The sequence below is a fragment of the Podarcis filfolensis genome, assembly GCF_964270895.1.
Source record: "Podarcis filfolensis genome assembly, chromosome: 4".
NCBI lineage: Eukaryota > Metazoa > Chordata > Lepidosauria > Squamata > Lacertidae > Podarcis > Podarcis filfolensis.
In genome coordinates this window covers 10,419,408-10,435,003 of record NC_139607.1, presented here as the reverse complement: position 1 = coordinate 10,435,003, position 15,596 = coordinate 10,419,408, and the positions used below count along the sequence as shown (strand labels likewise).

Sequence of the window (15,596 nt, the reverse complement as noted above, 5' to 3'; positions counted from 1 at the left end):
TTTTAAAAATATCTTCCCTTTTAAATGCTTTTAATAAACACCTTAAAGTCAGATTTTTAATACTTTAACTTAGAAAAAATCTTTACCTCAGTGTCTTTGATAGAGAGCCTTGAATTAGTTTGGAATTAAAAGTATAAACCATTTAAAATCAAACTTTTATTTGGCTGTTCTAAAAACAGCTTTCCTTCTCATTACCTTGGTTTGTCTACACTTCTTGAAGAGCTGGGGATGATGTGGGGTGAGGAGTGCAGTCCTTTCCCCCTGCATGAGAGCTGCTATTACCTCTGGGAAGGTGAAACATACAGGTTCAAATTTACCTGTATGCCTTCCTTTCTGCAGCTAGTGACACCTTCATGGGAATGACTTTCAAGGTGAAATGTCCAAACACCTCTCTCTTATGCCACAGCAGAATCCAAATCCACCTACCCTAGCTGCTTTTAGGAAAAGAAAAAGAGGTCAGGGGACCTAAACATGGATTTCTGGCATCTTTTATAGTTTTGCCTTAAGGTTTGTTTTGCCTCCAAGACGCAAATGACAAAAGAAGTCCAATATTTTGTTTGATACATTAAACACCAATTCACTTGTTTGCAGGGAGGAGGTTTGCCTGGGAAGGTAGGTGAAAAGCATGTAAAAGACCCTAATACTTTTGATAGCATTTCAGCACATATGTCATGTTAGCAGATGGTCTGTGCTTTCTGCAGGATTCAGATAAAGGCAAGTGTTAGAAATGCAAGGTATCAAGTAAAAGTGGGATTCCTTATTTTACTAACAAATAAGCTAACATGTTAAACTCTTGGGAAATGCTGCAGAAAACTCCCAGTTCTTGCTAATTTCCTGAGCACCTAGATGCCAAAATGTAACTGATACTCAAAGGACTGGAAGTATTTTGTGATTTAAAAGGGAACTTCATATATTTTCAGACTGTAGGAACTTAAACCTGGTTGTTTATTTTCAGCACCTTTCAGTTGCTTCTTTTTTTAATAACCAAATGTATAACAATATTCTCTGCATACAAAATTGATGTACAGATATTCATATGGTTTAATGAGCTTTGCTTATATTGTGTGTGAGTTAAACATTGCATTGGCAGTTAGGAGATAGGAATGTGCAAATATGAAAAAGCTTTAAGTTATGGACTAATGTGTGTTCTTTTGCTTGTTGTGTTTGCACCGTTATTCATATTAATCAGCATCTGACCCTGCATATATCTTATTTAATGAAGGAGTTGCTAAAGATTCACAATACAATCTAGGAAGAACAAGATTGCTCTATCTTGTGGCAATAATTATTTCAAATTGTTGAATATTGTATTGTTATTTGTTGCAGGATGGTTTTGTAGTTCGAATATTTGCAACAAGTACTGAGCCGGTGCTACAACAAGAACTGCAGCTTAAGCTTGCACGAAAATGCTTACACGCATGTGGTATCTCATTATTTGATCTGGAGAAAGACATGCACATTATCAGTAAGCAATCATTTCTCTATTTTCCTGTTCCATGTTTAATAAATTGCAGAGAGCGTGATAGTTTGATTCAGTATGAAGAAGCATCCAAAAGCGAAACATACTTTAAAGCTGAAAAAATAAGGGATAGGTTTGATGCACTTATATAGGTTCACAAATTATTTACCCTATGTGGGTCAGTGATACCATTGTTTCCACAATTCTCAATTATTTGTCAGGGGTTTTTTTTTAAACTAACCAATTATTTTTATCCTCCAATGTAATATTTGTTTGTAATCGTAGTGTAATAGAGTGTGTTTCACTATTTCCTGCCCAGGAGTTGTGTTTGAAAGGACACAATATTTTGTGTAAGATGTTTGTACTTGAACATTTGAATGGACACCACTTGCACAAAACTGAGCCCATGGAATGTTTGAATTTGACACTGAAAACACCTGTGTTTGAAAAGCATTGATAGCTAATAGCAGCTTTGCGTTTGTAGGTACAGGGTTTGATGAAGAGTCAGCTGTTCTAGGTGCAGGAAGAGAATTTGCACTAATGAAAACGGCTAGTGGAAAGGTATTGGAAACACTTTTTTATTAACCCAACTCCCCTTGGCTTGCAATAGTGCTGTTTGGGAGCTGGGCACAATGTTATATGTGGACCAAACTGTATGTGATTCTCAATGAATTTTAAGTAGCTTTTCTTCAGCGTTTTCTGAATCCAGACATTCAGGCTTTAGTCTGCAGAGGAAGGCTAGCAAAAGGAGAGGGGTTATTTTTTAGCAGGGAAAAGTACCTGATGAGCAGTTAGATAACACCCACATACACCCCATGTGGGACTTCCACTTCAGAATGTGGCCTGCCTGCCCAGCTGCATCTTCCAAAAGAGAAAAAAGTTACATGGCATTGTGTGGATTGTGATTCACTCTTTTCTGAATTGCTTTATAGAATAATAATAATAATAATAATAATAATAATAATAATAATAATAATAATTTATATCCTGCCCTGTCTGGGCGGCTTCCAAAAAAATATTAAAATACTGTAATTCATCGAACATTAAAAGCTTCCCTAAACAGGGCTGCCTTCAGATGTCTTCTAAAAGTCTGGTAGTTGTTGTTCTCTTTGACATCTGGTGGGAGGGCGTTCCACAGGGTGGGTGCTACTACTGAGAAGGCCCTCTGCCTGGTTCCCTGTAACTTGGCTTCTCGCAGTGAGGGAACCGTCAGAAGGCCCTTAGTGCTGGACCTCAGTGTCCGGGTACAACGATGGGTGTCTGGGTAGAACAATGGTTTCCTTTGTGAAAGTTCCTCTATATACTTAAAGAAAAGAGCAACCTGATGAAGTAATGTATTCGTGTGTAGCAATTGTTCCCAGTGTTTTTCATAGTTTTGTGAGTAAAACTTCATTCATTACAAACTGGCTTTGAGTAAAATTAACATACCCACTTAGAAATTTGTCAAACCGCTTTTCTCTTTCTTTTTTTACATTGATTGAATGTTATAACTGAACTAATGTTAGTGTCTTGCCTCCCCTTCAGATTTATTATACTGGCAAATACCAGAGCCTTGGAATAAAACAAGGTGGTCCTTCAGCAGGGAAATGGGTTGAGCTGCCGATCACCAAATCTCCAAAGATTGTTCAGTTCTCAGTTGGGCATGATGGCTCACATGCTTTACTTGTTGCGGAGGACGGAAGCATATTTTTCACAGGCTCAGCAAGTAAAGGAGAAGATGGAGAATCAAGTAGGTTTGGGGCGTTTTTGATGCCTGCATTAACAACCATTAGAGAGATGTTCCAAAGTTTGAATGAGTGCTTTCTTAATTTCTGGTTCTTTGTGTTAGGATTCATAGTCATTTTTCACCTGGGTGATACCACAATTTGTTCTCTCCAAACACTGAAGTGTTCTTCCTGTGAATAAAAAAAAAAATCAGGTGGAAATTTATTTTCTGAATGATACCGCAAGTAGCTCAATTAGAAGCACATCTAGTGGTGTGATCATCATTTTGTGTGTTTTCTATAGAAAACAGCATAATATATTTTCATCCCTGATTCTTATTATACAACTTGGAAGCAGCATTAAAAAACTTATCGCCAAGTCTCACCTTAACCTTGCACATCCTAGTCCTTGGAATATATGCAACAAAGTCATACTCAGAGTAGACCCATTTAGTTCCTTGATTTTAGTGGGTCTACTCTTGGTGGAACTAACTTTTTATCTCCCCTCCCCCTTGCCGGACATTATGTGTGTATTATACAATAGTGTTAGAAACACAGTTTTGTGTGTACATTTTCATACTATTTGTGTGTATAGGGTGGACTTGCTTTGATACGTTTGCTTTGGGACATTTTGAACAGGATTTGCAGTTAATAGGTCACAGTGAGAACATTGTTTGCTTTGTGCCTGGAAGTTTTCAAAACAAAACCTTAGCCTTTTATATGCTGTTGATTTGAATCCTCATATATGTGTACTGCTTTGCATGCCTCTCTGAAAATGGAAGAAAGCATAGAGCTCTTCATAGTCTCATGATGACAGTACTAATTCTTTCAGTTTTGACTTTGAATATGCAGAAATACAAAAGGTAGAAGTATAATGGATATTCACTATCTTCCTTTTTTGTATGTATAAATAGCCTAGATTTTCAATCACATTACCATTTTATTTCCTTAGCTTCATGTTAAAACTTAGATTTTCTAATGTAACGCTTTCCCCCTCTTTTTAAGCCAAAAGTAGGCGGCAGTCTAAGCCGTATAAGCCCAAAAAGATTATCAAAATGGAAGGAAAAATTGTGGTATATACTGCATGCAATAACGGCAGTAGTTCGGTTATTTCAAAAGATGGAGAACTATACATGTTTGGGAAGGATGCAATTTACTCTGATGGCACAAGTAAGTTGATTTTGTAGATGTTTTAAAGAACATTTGATTTGATAAAGAGAAATAGTTTGTACTATATATGTAACTGTCCAGTTGAAATAACTTGCAGAGGGGTTCTGTCGTGATGCTGTGTGAAATTAGTTTTATTTTCATTGTTGTGTAAGCATTTGTGATGTTGAGCTGTTATTCCCCCTTGGTAGAAACAGACATTATTAGTAGCTGTTGGTCCACTGTTGGGGATGGGAATCCAAAAACTATAGGTAAGAAAATAGCCTATTAGAATAAGCTAGTATATCCCAACTTTGACGTCTTGATTGGGCCTAATCAGGGTATATTAGCTGGCTGTTGCTTTTGGTCTTAATAGCTTCTTGTCCTTCTACATCTGAGTTACAGTGCAGATATATTTCACAGCAAGGGAATGTTTGCCACTCAGATGTGTGTTTATCTTTCAGGTTTAGTAACAGATTTGAAAGGCCACTTTGCAACTCAGGTAGCCATGGGCAAAGCTCATACTTGTGTGCTGATGAAGAACGGAGAAGTCTGGACATTTGGAGTGAATAACAAAGGACAATGTGGACGAGACACTGGCTCCATGAATCAGGGAGGAAAAAGTCAGTATTATTTTCTGTCTTGTGATGCTTCATTGTCAAGAACAATTTTTCTCTATCACCATCTCTTCTATCTCGCTTTTTGATGCTTGCTATACTATTTCTCTTCAATACTGCATGCTCCCTTGTTTTTATAAAAATTCAGGCTATTCATGTTTTGTATTAATCAGCAGCTTTCGTTCCATCTTGCCTGTAGTAGATGCAATACCTGTCCTGCTTATAATATCATTTCCATTATTTATGCTCCTTAATCTGAGCAGCTTCGGTACAGTAGTATGCAAAATGTAAAGATAGCATCTATTACAGTCCTTAAGAGCCCGAACTTTACACATTTGTGTCAGCTTCTATGTGCATGGCTCCCCCAGTACCTTTATTTTCCAGTCAGGCAAACAAGAGGTCTTACCACAGTTCAAATACACTTTCCACCTAGGCAAAGAGGGCAGATGTGGGATGTGGCCCAATGAGAGGCAACAGGGACAGTTGAGAATCCCAAAGGCTGGATAGAGAGGTTTTGTAAAGCCACATTTGGCCCCTGAGTCTGAGGTTTCCCACTCTTCATCTAAACCTAGGTTTAGATTGTGTGGATCTATCTGCATTGAGTTGTACACTCTCTCTCTCCCCTTTCCTCCATGTGTGGGATTGGGGAATAAAAGCTTGTGTTCTCAGTTTTGACTAAATCATATTTCCATTATGCATGAACTTTAGGAACCCAAACTTCTGCTAAATCTGGTTTGCTGAACAAAGCAGGATAAAAGCATGGTTCGATGTGTTGGCTAGTGTTAGAATAAACCATAGCTCCCAAAGTGTGTATTTAATGGGGAACTGCAGGTTAATCAGAGCTGAAACCAAAATCTCACTCCTCTCCTCTAATGCACTAAGATTAGGAAGGGAAAGAGGAATTCAAGTGCCCGAGGTTTGCCATGGCTCTTTCCCAGCCACCTCAAACCACAGTACATAATTGCTTTAGAATGGCTGAGTTGTACATTAGGAAAGTCTTTAACTTTATTCTTATTCTTATAATTTATTTATATGCCACCATTTTCCCTGACAGGGATTCAAGGCATCTTACAGATAAAATAGGAAAGGCTAAAAAATATAGGAGGCAAAAAACCAATAATAAAAAACACTTAAACATTTATAAAATTAAAACGATATATAAATATAAAAGATCTATTAAAAATTTACAGATAATCAGAATGCAAACAGTTTGGCACCAGCCCTTTCATTAAAAGCAAAGCCCATTGGAGCAAGAAGATCTTAATCTGCCAGCAGAAGGACAGCAAGGAGGGAGCCAGTCTAACTTCTCTAGGGAAGGAGTCCGGGAGCAGCCACTGAGAAGGCCTTGTCCCGCACCCATACCAAGTGTGCCTGTGAGGGTGGTGGAATCGAAAGAAGACCCTCCCCTGAAGATCTCAGAAACTGGACTTGTTCATATGAGGGAATATGGTCTTTCAGATAGCTTGCTCTCTATACCTAGCCCTGGTCAACAATTTGGCTGCATGTCTTTGCGTTAGTTGACATTTTTGATCACTTTTCAAAGGCAACGCAACGTAGAGTGTGTTACATTAACTACAGCTTTAGCTGGACCTCGTAGACACACTTAAAATTACTGCTCTCCAAACATAGTTTTACCATGTGATTTCTGTACTGCTTTGCTGACTTGCCAGATCTGTTAATGGTTGTTTTCTCTCAGGTTTTGGAGTGGAGAACATGGCGACAGCAATGGATGAAGATTTAGAAGAAGAGCTGGATGAAAAAGATGAGAAATCCATGATGTGTCCACCAGGCATGCATAAATGGAAGCTGGAACAATGTATGGTGTGCACTGTTTGTGGGGACTGCACAGGCTATGGAGCAAGTTGCGTTAGCAGCGGACGTCCTGACAGGGTTCCCGGAGGGTAAGTAAAAATGCTTAATATGTAGCTGAACGATACTTTATTTATATGTAAATTTATGTAGGGGACTAACCCTCCCAATACTATACAGTGAAAGAAAGCATACCCATATAGGTGTTTTTGTTTTTGTTTTAAATAGCTGATATTGTTTTCTAAGAAGAAATGCTGAATTGCTTATAGCTGTGTTAATTTCACAGATTGGAATGTATTGTTTACTGGTTAATAGTTAGGCCAATATGTGTGCTGGATGACAATGTTTTGAAAAGCAGGAAGACCTGAGTTTTAACATGCAGCAGATACCTGTAAAACTCACCAAAAACACACGCACTGCAAATGTTTTCACTTGGATCTAGATTTTGTTTCCCTCAGTAGAGGGTGTGTGTGGTTTCTGCTGATTTCCCCCTCCAGTCCACTGTATCCTCCAGGAATCTGCTCTGGAGGTTTGGTAGACCAGCACGTGGGTGGGTGGAGCAGGAAAATTGGTTAAAATTTCTACCTCCCCCTTTCTGCCAGTGGGATTCTTTGAATGAATCAAAAGGCTGTCATGAACAAAAGAATCCTTCTATTTGCAGATAGATCCAAACATAGCTACCTCCACATTTGCATAGCTTTGATCTTCCATTTTTCTCAGGAATCTTATTTTCAGAGCTATGCTTTTAAAAACAATTTACCTCTATATTTAGGGACTTGGGGGCTCTGTCTCCATGCTCACTTTGCTTGCCCAACCCCCTGCCTCGATTTCTGTGCCCTGAATTTAATTGTGCATTGTGACCCTGTGCTTGCTTCTGCTGCTGATTCTCCCTGCCCTTTTGGCCAGTGCCTGCAGCTGGCTGTCCATGAGTGTGGTCACTGGAACAGGGCAGGATGAAAGGTGACATGAAGCCGAGCCTGGCTGTGTAGAGGAAGGCTCCAACATAGCCGAAGCAGCTCCAGCCTTCCACAGCCAGCTAGTGGAGTTGCACAGAGCAGTCAAGGTTCCCCTTTCTCTCCCCCAGTAGTAGTGTTGCCTGGCTGTGCATCACCTGGGTAAGGAAGGGAGAGCGATCAAGATTCTTAGTGATGGCGTCTTCATGAATATTAGGCACATACCTAGCATCTACGCCTCTCTGGTCTTTAGCTGCCTTACACAGAATCGGAGCATTGGTCCATCTAGTTCTGTAGCGTCTACACTTACAGGCATTGTGTCTCCAAGTTTTCACGCTGGGTTCTATCTTAGCCCTACCTGGAGATGCTGGGATTTGCACCTGGGAACCTTCTGCATGCAAAGCATATTTTCTGCCACTGACTGGCAGCCCTTCGCCAAAGGGACTTCTTTGCCTAACAGCAGCAGCAACAATAAATAAAATTTAAAACTTATCTTCAAGTTGCTATCATGAATTCTATAGGTTTTAGGCACTCTCCACCCTATCCCCGCCTTTAAGTCTCGGAACAGTGTGTGATTATAGTCTAGGGCAAATATAGTGTATATATAGAGAAAAGAATTATTCACATAGAATTTTGCTTGCAGTGATGTGATGGATTGTAAAGTTCAACACTGGGAGTAGGTGGTATGATTTTACGCTTGTGAGTTAAAAGGCTCTCAAGATAGCCCTCCTTACACGGTATTCTCTCAGAGCTGTCAGGTCACCAGGCGTTAGGGAGAGTATATTTTCTATGGTGTGCTTTTGGAATGCATTGTCAATGGGAAGTCATTGATACAAGAACTCTCATGGATACAAGAACTACTTTGAGGCTTTTCCCCCAATTGAAATTTTGTGAGATTAAAAATAATAAATAACTACCACATCTGTTCTTGTTGGTCTTTGCTTGAGATGGTTTTTTGCAGATATATTTTAGTCTGAATTGTTGAATTAGTCTGAATTAGTTGAATTGTTTTTGGCTTTTAATTGATTTTTATTAATTATGTTTTTTGTTGTGATTGTATACTTTTGCTTTGTAATCTGTCTTGAGAGGGCATTTGCCATTAAAGGTGGCCTAAAAGTCCTTTGAATAAATAATAATAATAATAATAATAATAATAATAATAATAATAATTTATTATTTGTACCCCGTCCATCTGGCTGGGTTTCCCCAGCCACTCTGGGCGGCTTCCACAAAGACGAAAAATACACCAAGATGTCACACATTAAAAACTCCCCTGAACATTCCCTACATAAATTTTATCAGGGATTGAGATGCCAAAGACTAATTACAAGCAATATTGCTGATTCTATCTGCGAGCACTGAAGTATGAAATATATTTGTGGCACAATGAGCAAACCATGGTTAAGAGCTAAGTGGATTTTGATCTTAGTTATATGCATGAGTGTTGAGAGTATTTCCTCTTTGGGTAATAAAATATCTGTGCTTTCTTCAGAATCTGTGGTTGTGGTTCTGGTGAGTCTGGCTGTGCTGTATGTGGGTGTTGCAAAGCCTGTGCTAGAGAACTAGATGGTCAGGAAGCAAGGCAAAGAGGAATTCTTGATGCTGTAAAAGAGATGATACCACTGGACCTTCTGCTAGGTAAGTGATTTGAAAATGGGAAACATGGAAACCTTTGGAAAGGGGTTTAAGCTTAATGTTACCAGTCATTTCCTTGAGCTGACTTTGTGCTGCATTTAAAATCAGTCTTCCTGAAGAACTATACTTAAATGTAGTACTGTAGTTTAATTTAAGAATGTTAAATATGCTCTGTGCGTTTTAATTTGGGATGAAATTTACTCTTGAGCCAGAGATGTTAAATTTCTGGACAATTTGAAGCCATGGATGAAACCTGGGTGATATGAATCTAGATCGTACTCAAAGTATACCCATTAAAATCAGTGGATTTAAGTAACGTTGACTTAAATCCATTGATTTCAAAGGGTCTATTCAGAGTATGACTAACATTGGGTGTCTCGATGCCCCATTATTTTCTGAGAAAAAATAGAAGTGTTGTGGGAAATAGAAATATATCCAATACTAACCTTTTTAAAAAGCCAACAATTATTTTACTGCTTCCTCAGTATAAAATGCATTTTAGTTAGCATACAAAATTGTACTATTGGATATATTTAAGAAATTTACAGAGCAATCCTATGCATTTTTACTCAGCAGTAAGCCATACTTTGTGAAGTGGAGCTTTCTGATCAGTTAGATGTGCTTAGCTTAACAGTTAAGCGAGGGAAGAGGTTAAAAAAAAATCAACAAAAGAGACTCAAGTTCAAAAGGAGAATATCTCTAACTTAAACCAAATGTTTTGCAAAAGAAGGCAAGCAACATTTCACAAACAACAAAGATCTTTCTTGCTCTTCTCATGAAGATGGTAGCACCCTCTTGAATATGGTAAAGGTAAAGGGACCCCTGACCATTAGGTCCAGTCGTGACCGACTCTGGGGTTGCGGCGCTCATCTCGCTTTATTGGCCAAGGGAGCCGGCGTACAGCTTCTGGGTCATGTGGCCAGCATGACTAAGCCGCTTCTGGCGAACCAGAGCAGTGCACGGAAACGCCGTTTACCTTCCTGCTGAAGAGGTACCTATTTATCTACTTGCACTGTGACGTGCTTTCGAACTGCTAGGTGGGCAGGAGCAGGGACCGAGCAACGGGAGCTCAGCCCATCGCGGGGATTCGAACCTTCAACCTTCTGATCAGCAAGTCCTAGGTTCTGTGGTTTAACCCACAGCGCCACCCGCGTCCCTCTTTAATATGGTACCCCTCTTTAATATTGTAGGTTGCCTTGTGAGAGTAAAACTGTATTAAAAAGCATTTCACTCATCTGCCAAGAGAATATTTCTTTAGCGTTTTTTAATTTGTTTCTTAGTATTTCCAATTTTTCCTTTAGTAAAAAAAAGTTTCAGAAAAAACACCCAGCTCCGGACAGTTGGGGGACACTTCAGAAGAGTGCAGCTTAGAAGCAATGGCAGGAACAGAGAGTTGTCTAATAGAGTGATCCCCCTTCTATTCCTAAAATTGTTTTTTTCTCATGCATATAGATAAAGCACAGCACTCTCACGCAGCTATATCTTTGATTCAGAGCCTTACTTTCTTTTTAAAGAGCTTTAGAAGTGATGGTAGTATGCATTTAGTATGCTGACAATATGAGAATTTACGGTTCCCTTTCTTTTTTTCTCCAGCTGTCCCTGTGCCTGGAGTTAATATCGAAGAACACCTCCAGTTGCGACAAGAAGAAAAGCGTCAGCGTGTGAACAGGAGGCACAGATTGGAAGAAGGGAGAGGTCAGCAGAACTAGCTTCTATTTAAGACTTAAGTCTAAGTGGATAAACATAATTCTGAGAAACTGACGTACAAAAATCAGCTTATAAATCCCAGAAATGAATGTATAAGGGCTGTGACTACAAACCAGTCTGAGATTATATTGCTGCTTTGTTGGGCTTTAACAAAGAACAGAGTCACAGAGGCTGACTTCTTTCCACAATGAATAGCTAAATCTCTCTTCCTAGGCTACTGCAAAAACTTGGAATCTACTTTCCCCCAAGATGAACCTTTTCTGTGCGATCTGAAACATCTATTACAGCAAATAATCTAAGAGGGGCAGGGAGGCGGCTCTGTAAGGAACATAGTATACTTTTTGGTCTACCTTAAATACTGCTATGATTAGTTCAAGAGTTTATTAGGTACCTAGGGCTTCAGTGAGTTCTGAAACTAATAGGATGCGCCAACATAACTCTACCTATTTCGTTTCCTTTTTAAAAAAAGCAAAAGGTGAACTACTTAAAGTGCATTGAGTTCATGGATTTGGTAGATGGAATGAGGATTTAAAGACAGATATGTTGGGTTTTGCTCCTACATCAACATGTAGGATACCAGTGCATGAAGATTAGTTTGTTTGTCTTCTAGGCAATTGAAGGATTTCCCTTTCTTAATGACAGTGTTATATGTTCAGGACACTATCGTTGAGCATGAAATATTTTACAATTTCTTAATTTGTCTTTAGATTGTCACAGGATTATCTTTCATTTTTGTTCTGTGGCATAGATTGATAGAATGCTGCAAAATGCAGTAGGCCAGCTGTGATAGTGCCCTGTGTGTTTTTCTTTTAAAATTCCAAGAAACCATGTCTGGGAAAGGATTTGGGTCCCACTTCTGTGTGTATTAATGAGGAAAGGGTCAAATTGTGTGTGTGTGTGTGTGTGTGTGTGTGTGTGTGTGTGTGTGCACCTTCACAGTGGGCACAGTTAGTGTATTTTGTTCTTAGTACCCAAACACAAAATTATACCATGAGAGCCTACCTTCTCATAGTCATGTGAGGTGTAAGACTGTATTTCAAGGAGGAATACTTTTCATGTAACATTTAGGAGCTAGAAAAAAAATCTGTGTGTCTGTTAGGGTAGAACGGGCCAGTGCTGTGTTTCAATATTAGTCGCATACACCCAAGCAGTGCTTAATATTTTTACTCACTTTTTTAGTGCAGAGTTTGCTTTTTTATGTGGGTATTTGAATACATATCAGATTATTATGAAGGAACAAAATAGCTGGTTTTTAAGGTAAAAATATATAATTTTAATGATTTTTTGGTAAGGGATAGTAAGATTTCATTTAAGGTGCACAAAAGAAATTGGCAAACCTTAGCTGAAGAAACCAAACCTCAGCTTTTGATCTTGCTAGCTTATTTCTATTCTGAAAACATTAGGCTCATTTGAAATCTTGAGCAGCTCATGTTGGATGGTCTCAGAATAGTTGCAGCACAGAGGATGACTGATGTGGCAGGACACCTCTGCGCAGTAAAGGAGGAATGCAGTGATCTGAAATTAGTGCTGATTGGTATGTTCAGGCATGAGACTTGCAAGAAACTCTGTTGATAGACAGTCTTCTAAAAAGGAATGGAATATTTAAGGTTTTTCTTTGGGATTTTTGTATTGGGCAGAGTGTGTTCTTTTGTCCATTCTCTTTAGAATGGACTCAATGTGCATTTGTCAACTGCTTCATTTGCTTTTACTGTGAGGAAGTAGACAACATGGAACCATTACCAAGTATTGCAAGATCTGAGACCTCCTGTGTTGTTGTTCTAGGTGCACATTCCTCTGCATCATGATTTGTGGCATTGGTATTCCAGGAAGAACGGCCCTGAGATCTTATGATGACGGGCAGGGTATAAATCAAATAAATAGATAGTATTGAGTAAATGCATGAAATCCAAACTTCTGGCAGCATATCTTCTGGAAAAACCCGTCTTACCATTTGATTGTAACATATATTTTAAAAAACAAAAGACATGCAGCACAACAAGTTTTTCTAGGTCACCTACAGATCAGCACATGTGGCACTGAGAGGGCCAGGGAGCTGATAGATTATAATCAGCAGTGGAAGGAGCAAAGGACTTCTGGACTGGTCTTTCTCACAGCCCAACTCTCCTGATATTTTATATTTTTCTCTTTCAGAGAAAATAACAAAGTATCCAGGCTTTTGGTGTTTAGATAAACTTGTTGTTGGGCTCTTGTTGATGTTCAGTAGTTTTACAAATCCCGCTTCACAATTGTAAAAATACCTGCTTTTTGGATTTTGTGGCTTCCGGAAATCATGCTTTGGTTTTTGAATGTTTTGGAAGTTGGAACGGTCTTCCAGAATGGATTATGTTCAAAAACCGAGGTACCGCTGTATAGTGATTGTGCTTAAGTGAGTAACTATGCAGGTAATAGATAATGTTTCTTTTTCCACGCTGCATTCTGTAGTACTAAATTTTGGAGTCAGTTTGCTTTGTTGGTAGCCAGATGGGTGGGGTATAAATAAAATTATTATTATTATTGTTGTTGTTGTTGTTGTTGTTGTTATTATTTTGCCCACAAAATACTTGCATAATAGTCATGTTGCCCTGTGAGATGGTTCCTACACACAGGAGAGGGATTGGGATATTGTGAGCTGACCTCATTCTGTTGACTACCCATGTTCAGACCTGTCTTATGTCTAGTCATTGATGGTCATAGTAGAATAGAAATCTATGTGCGTAGGCCTGATTGTGTCTTTGATAGCTATCAAAATAATAGGGATCAATCAAACAGACCAGGATCTTTGTATATGACCAGATTCTTATGATACATTAAACATATATTAGGCAGGTCCAGTGCAGGTCTGATTGCTCATTGCATGTTCGCTTATGACGCCTGCTTAGCTTCAAATTTACAGTCTGTTTTTCGTTTGGAGAAAATAGTTTGTACATTTAGGATTGATGTGTACTGGCTTTATTTGCAAGAGGGGAAAAAACTGGGGAGGGGGGGAGGGGGGGGAACTGAGCTCCAGTATTCATACCCAACAAGACCACAGTGTTTTACTCTTGTGCCATTATGTAAGATTTCAGATGTACTCAGATTCTAATTAGATTTTGATAATCTGTTCCAAAAGTATGAAATATTGAGTATTGATTATTGCATCCTTTTCCATGCTTTTAATTTGATTCTTTTTTTGTTTGTTGAACACAGTTTCCATTTTGTGAGCTTTCCTATGCATGTGCAAAAAATTTTCTCCTCAGGCCCCCTTGTATTTCCTGGTCCTATTTTTATGAACCATCGAGAGCAGGCTCTAGCCAGAATAAGACCCCATCCAACACAGCTAACGCATAACCGGGACAAGCATAAAGGTATTTGGTCTTCCTTATTGATTGGGCTGGACTTAACACCTATTCTTCAAGTGATTTTTCTATCCACTGGGTATTAAAAGAAGTTCACAAAACTTGCTGTCTCTTCTGGCTAATCTTCAGTAACCTGAGGAGAAAGAAAACACATTTTTAATGTTGAGCTGTTTTCCCTGTGAGAATATGTGAAAATGTGCATTACTTTCATTTTAATTTCCCTTTCCTTTAATGCATGCCCTTGTTTCATTGCTTTGTTTTCTTAATGAAAAATGGGAGTGAGATCAAAGAATTCCTTCTGGTAGGATTGGTGACTATATGCTGGCTGGCTATAAAATACATATTTTTGTCTACAGTGTGTACTTTGAAATCCTGAAACTGATAGCAACCATTGTTGGGAAACAGGCATTCCCGTCTGACCTGGAAGGAAGCACTTGTGTTTTTCATAGCAAGCAGTAGTGGACAACATGGTGGGGTAGCATGGTGGGGTTTGCACCCTGCCCTTCCGCTTCCCATTGAGCAGCATCAACTCAGTTGTTGGGAAGTCAGGCAACTATTGCCGCCCGCCATCCTGTCTGCTACTGGTAGCAACAGAGCTTGCAGTGGCAATGCAGGAGAAAAATAACCCATAGGGCTAGAGATGGTTCATGGGCTCTATACTGCTTACACCTGCTCTGGACTATTCAGGTCAGGTCCTTACTCATAAAGAATACTTGCCTCACTACCACTTACTTGGTGCTGAACTTCAAAGCCCTAAAAGGCCTCGGCCCTGTACACCTGAAGGAGCATCTCTACCCCCACCATCTAGCCTGCACATTGAGATCCAGCTCTCACGACCTTCTGGCAGTTCCCTCCCTGCGAGAAGTAAAGTTGCTGGCCACCAGGAAGAGGGCTTTCTCGGTAGTGGTGCCCACCCTGTGGGACACCCTCTCATCGGATGTCGAAGAGATAAACTATTATATGACTTCCTATAGACATCTGAAGGCATCCCTGTTTAGAGGGGTTTTAATGTGTGATGTTTTATTATGTTATATTTTTCTGGGAGCTGCCCAGAGTGGCTGGGGCAACCCAGTCAGATTGGAGGATATAAATAATAAAATGATTATTGTTATTATTACTCAGAATCCTGAAATGTATAACCTTTTAATAAGTGTAGAATAGGCATCCCTCCTGCAAATCTATCTATCTATATCTACCGTATATCCATATATCGTGTGTGTGTGTGTGTGTGT

General features: G+C 39.2%; 1 protein-coding gene and 1 long non-coding RNA gene across 34 annotated transcripts in view; one reads left to right on the top strand and one right to left on the bottom strand.

The window, feature by feature from the left end:
- MYCBP2 (MYC binding protein 2) overlaps window positions 1-15,596 on the top strand; it is a 140,683-nt gene that overhangs the window by 26,193 nt on the left and 98,894 nt on the right. For 24 of the 33 annotated variants that reach the window (XM_083610274.1, XM_083610273.1, XM_083610291.1 and 21 more), the window contains exons 10-18: window positions 1,327-1,465; window positions 1,944-2,020; window positions 2,984-3,188; window positions 4,168-4,332; window positions 4,773-4,931; window positions 6,622-6,826; window positions 9,180-9,325; window positions 10,916-11,017; window positions 14,266-14,373. In XM_083610274.1, the coding sequence (XP_083466400.1) occupies window positions 1,327-1,465; window positions 1,944-2,020; window positions 2,984-3,188; window positions 4,168-4,332; window positions 4,773-4,931; window positions 6,622-6,826; window positions 9,180-9,325; window positions 10,916-11,017; window positions 14,266-14,373 (1,306 nt within the window). The remainder of the gene's footprint in view (window positions 1-1,326; window positions 1,466-1,943; window positions 2,021-2,983; window positions 3,189-4,167; window positions 4,333-4,772; window positions 4,932-6,621; window positions 6,827-9,179; window positions 9,326-10,915; window positions 11,018-14,265; window positions 14,374-15,596) is intronic. The other 9 variants (XM_083610292.1, XM_083610289.1, XM_083610282.1 and 6 more) reach the window with 1 other exon arrangement.
- LOC310761305 overlaps window positions 14,880-15,596 on the bottom strand; it is a 173,338-nt gene continuing 172,621 nt past the window's right edge. The window contains exon 3 of the long non-coding RNA XR_014547358.1: window positions 14,880-14,893. This is a non-coding gene — a long non-coding RNA (uncharacterized lncRNA). The remainder of the gene's footprint in view (window positions 14,894-15,596) is intronic.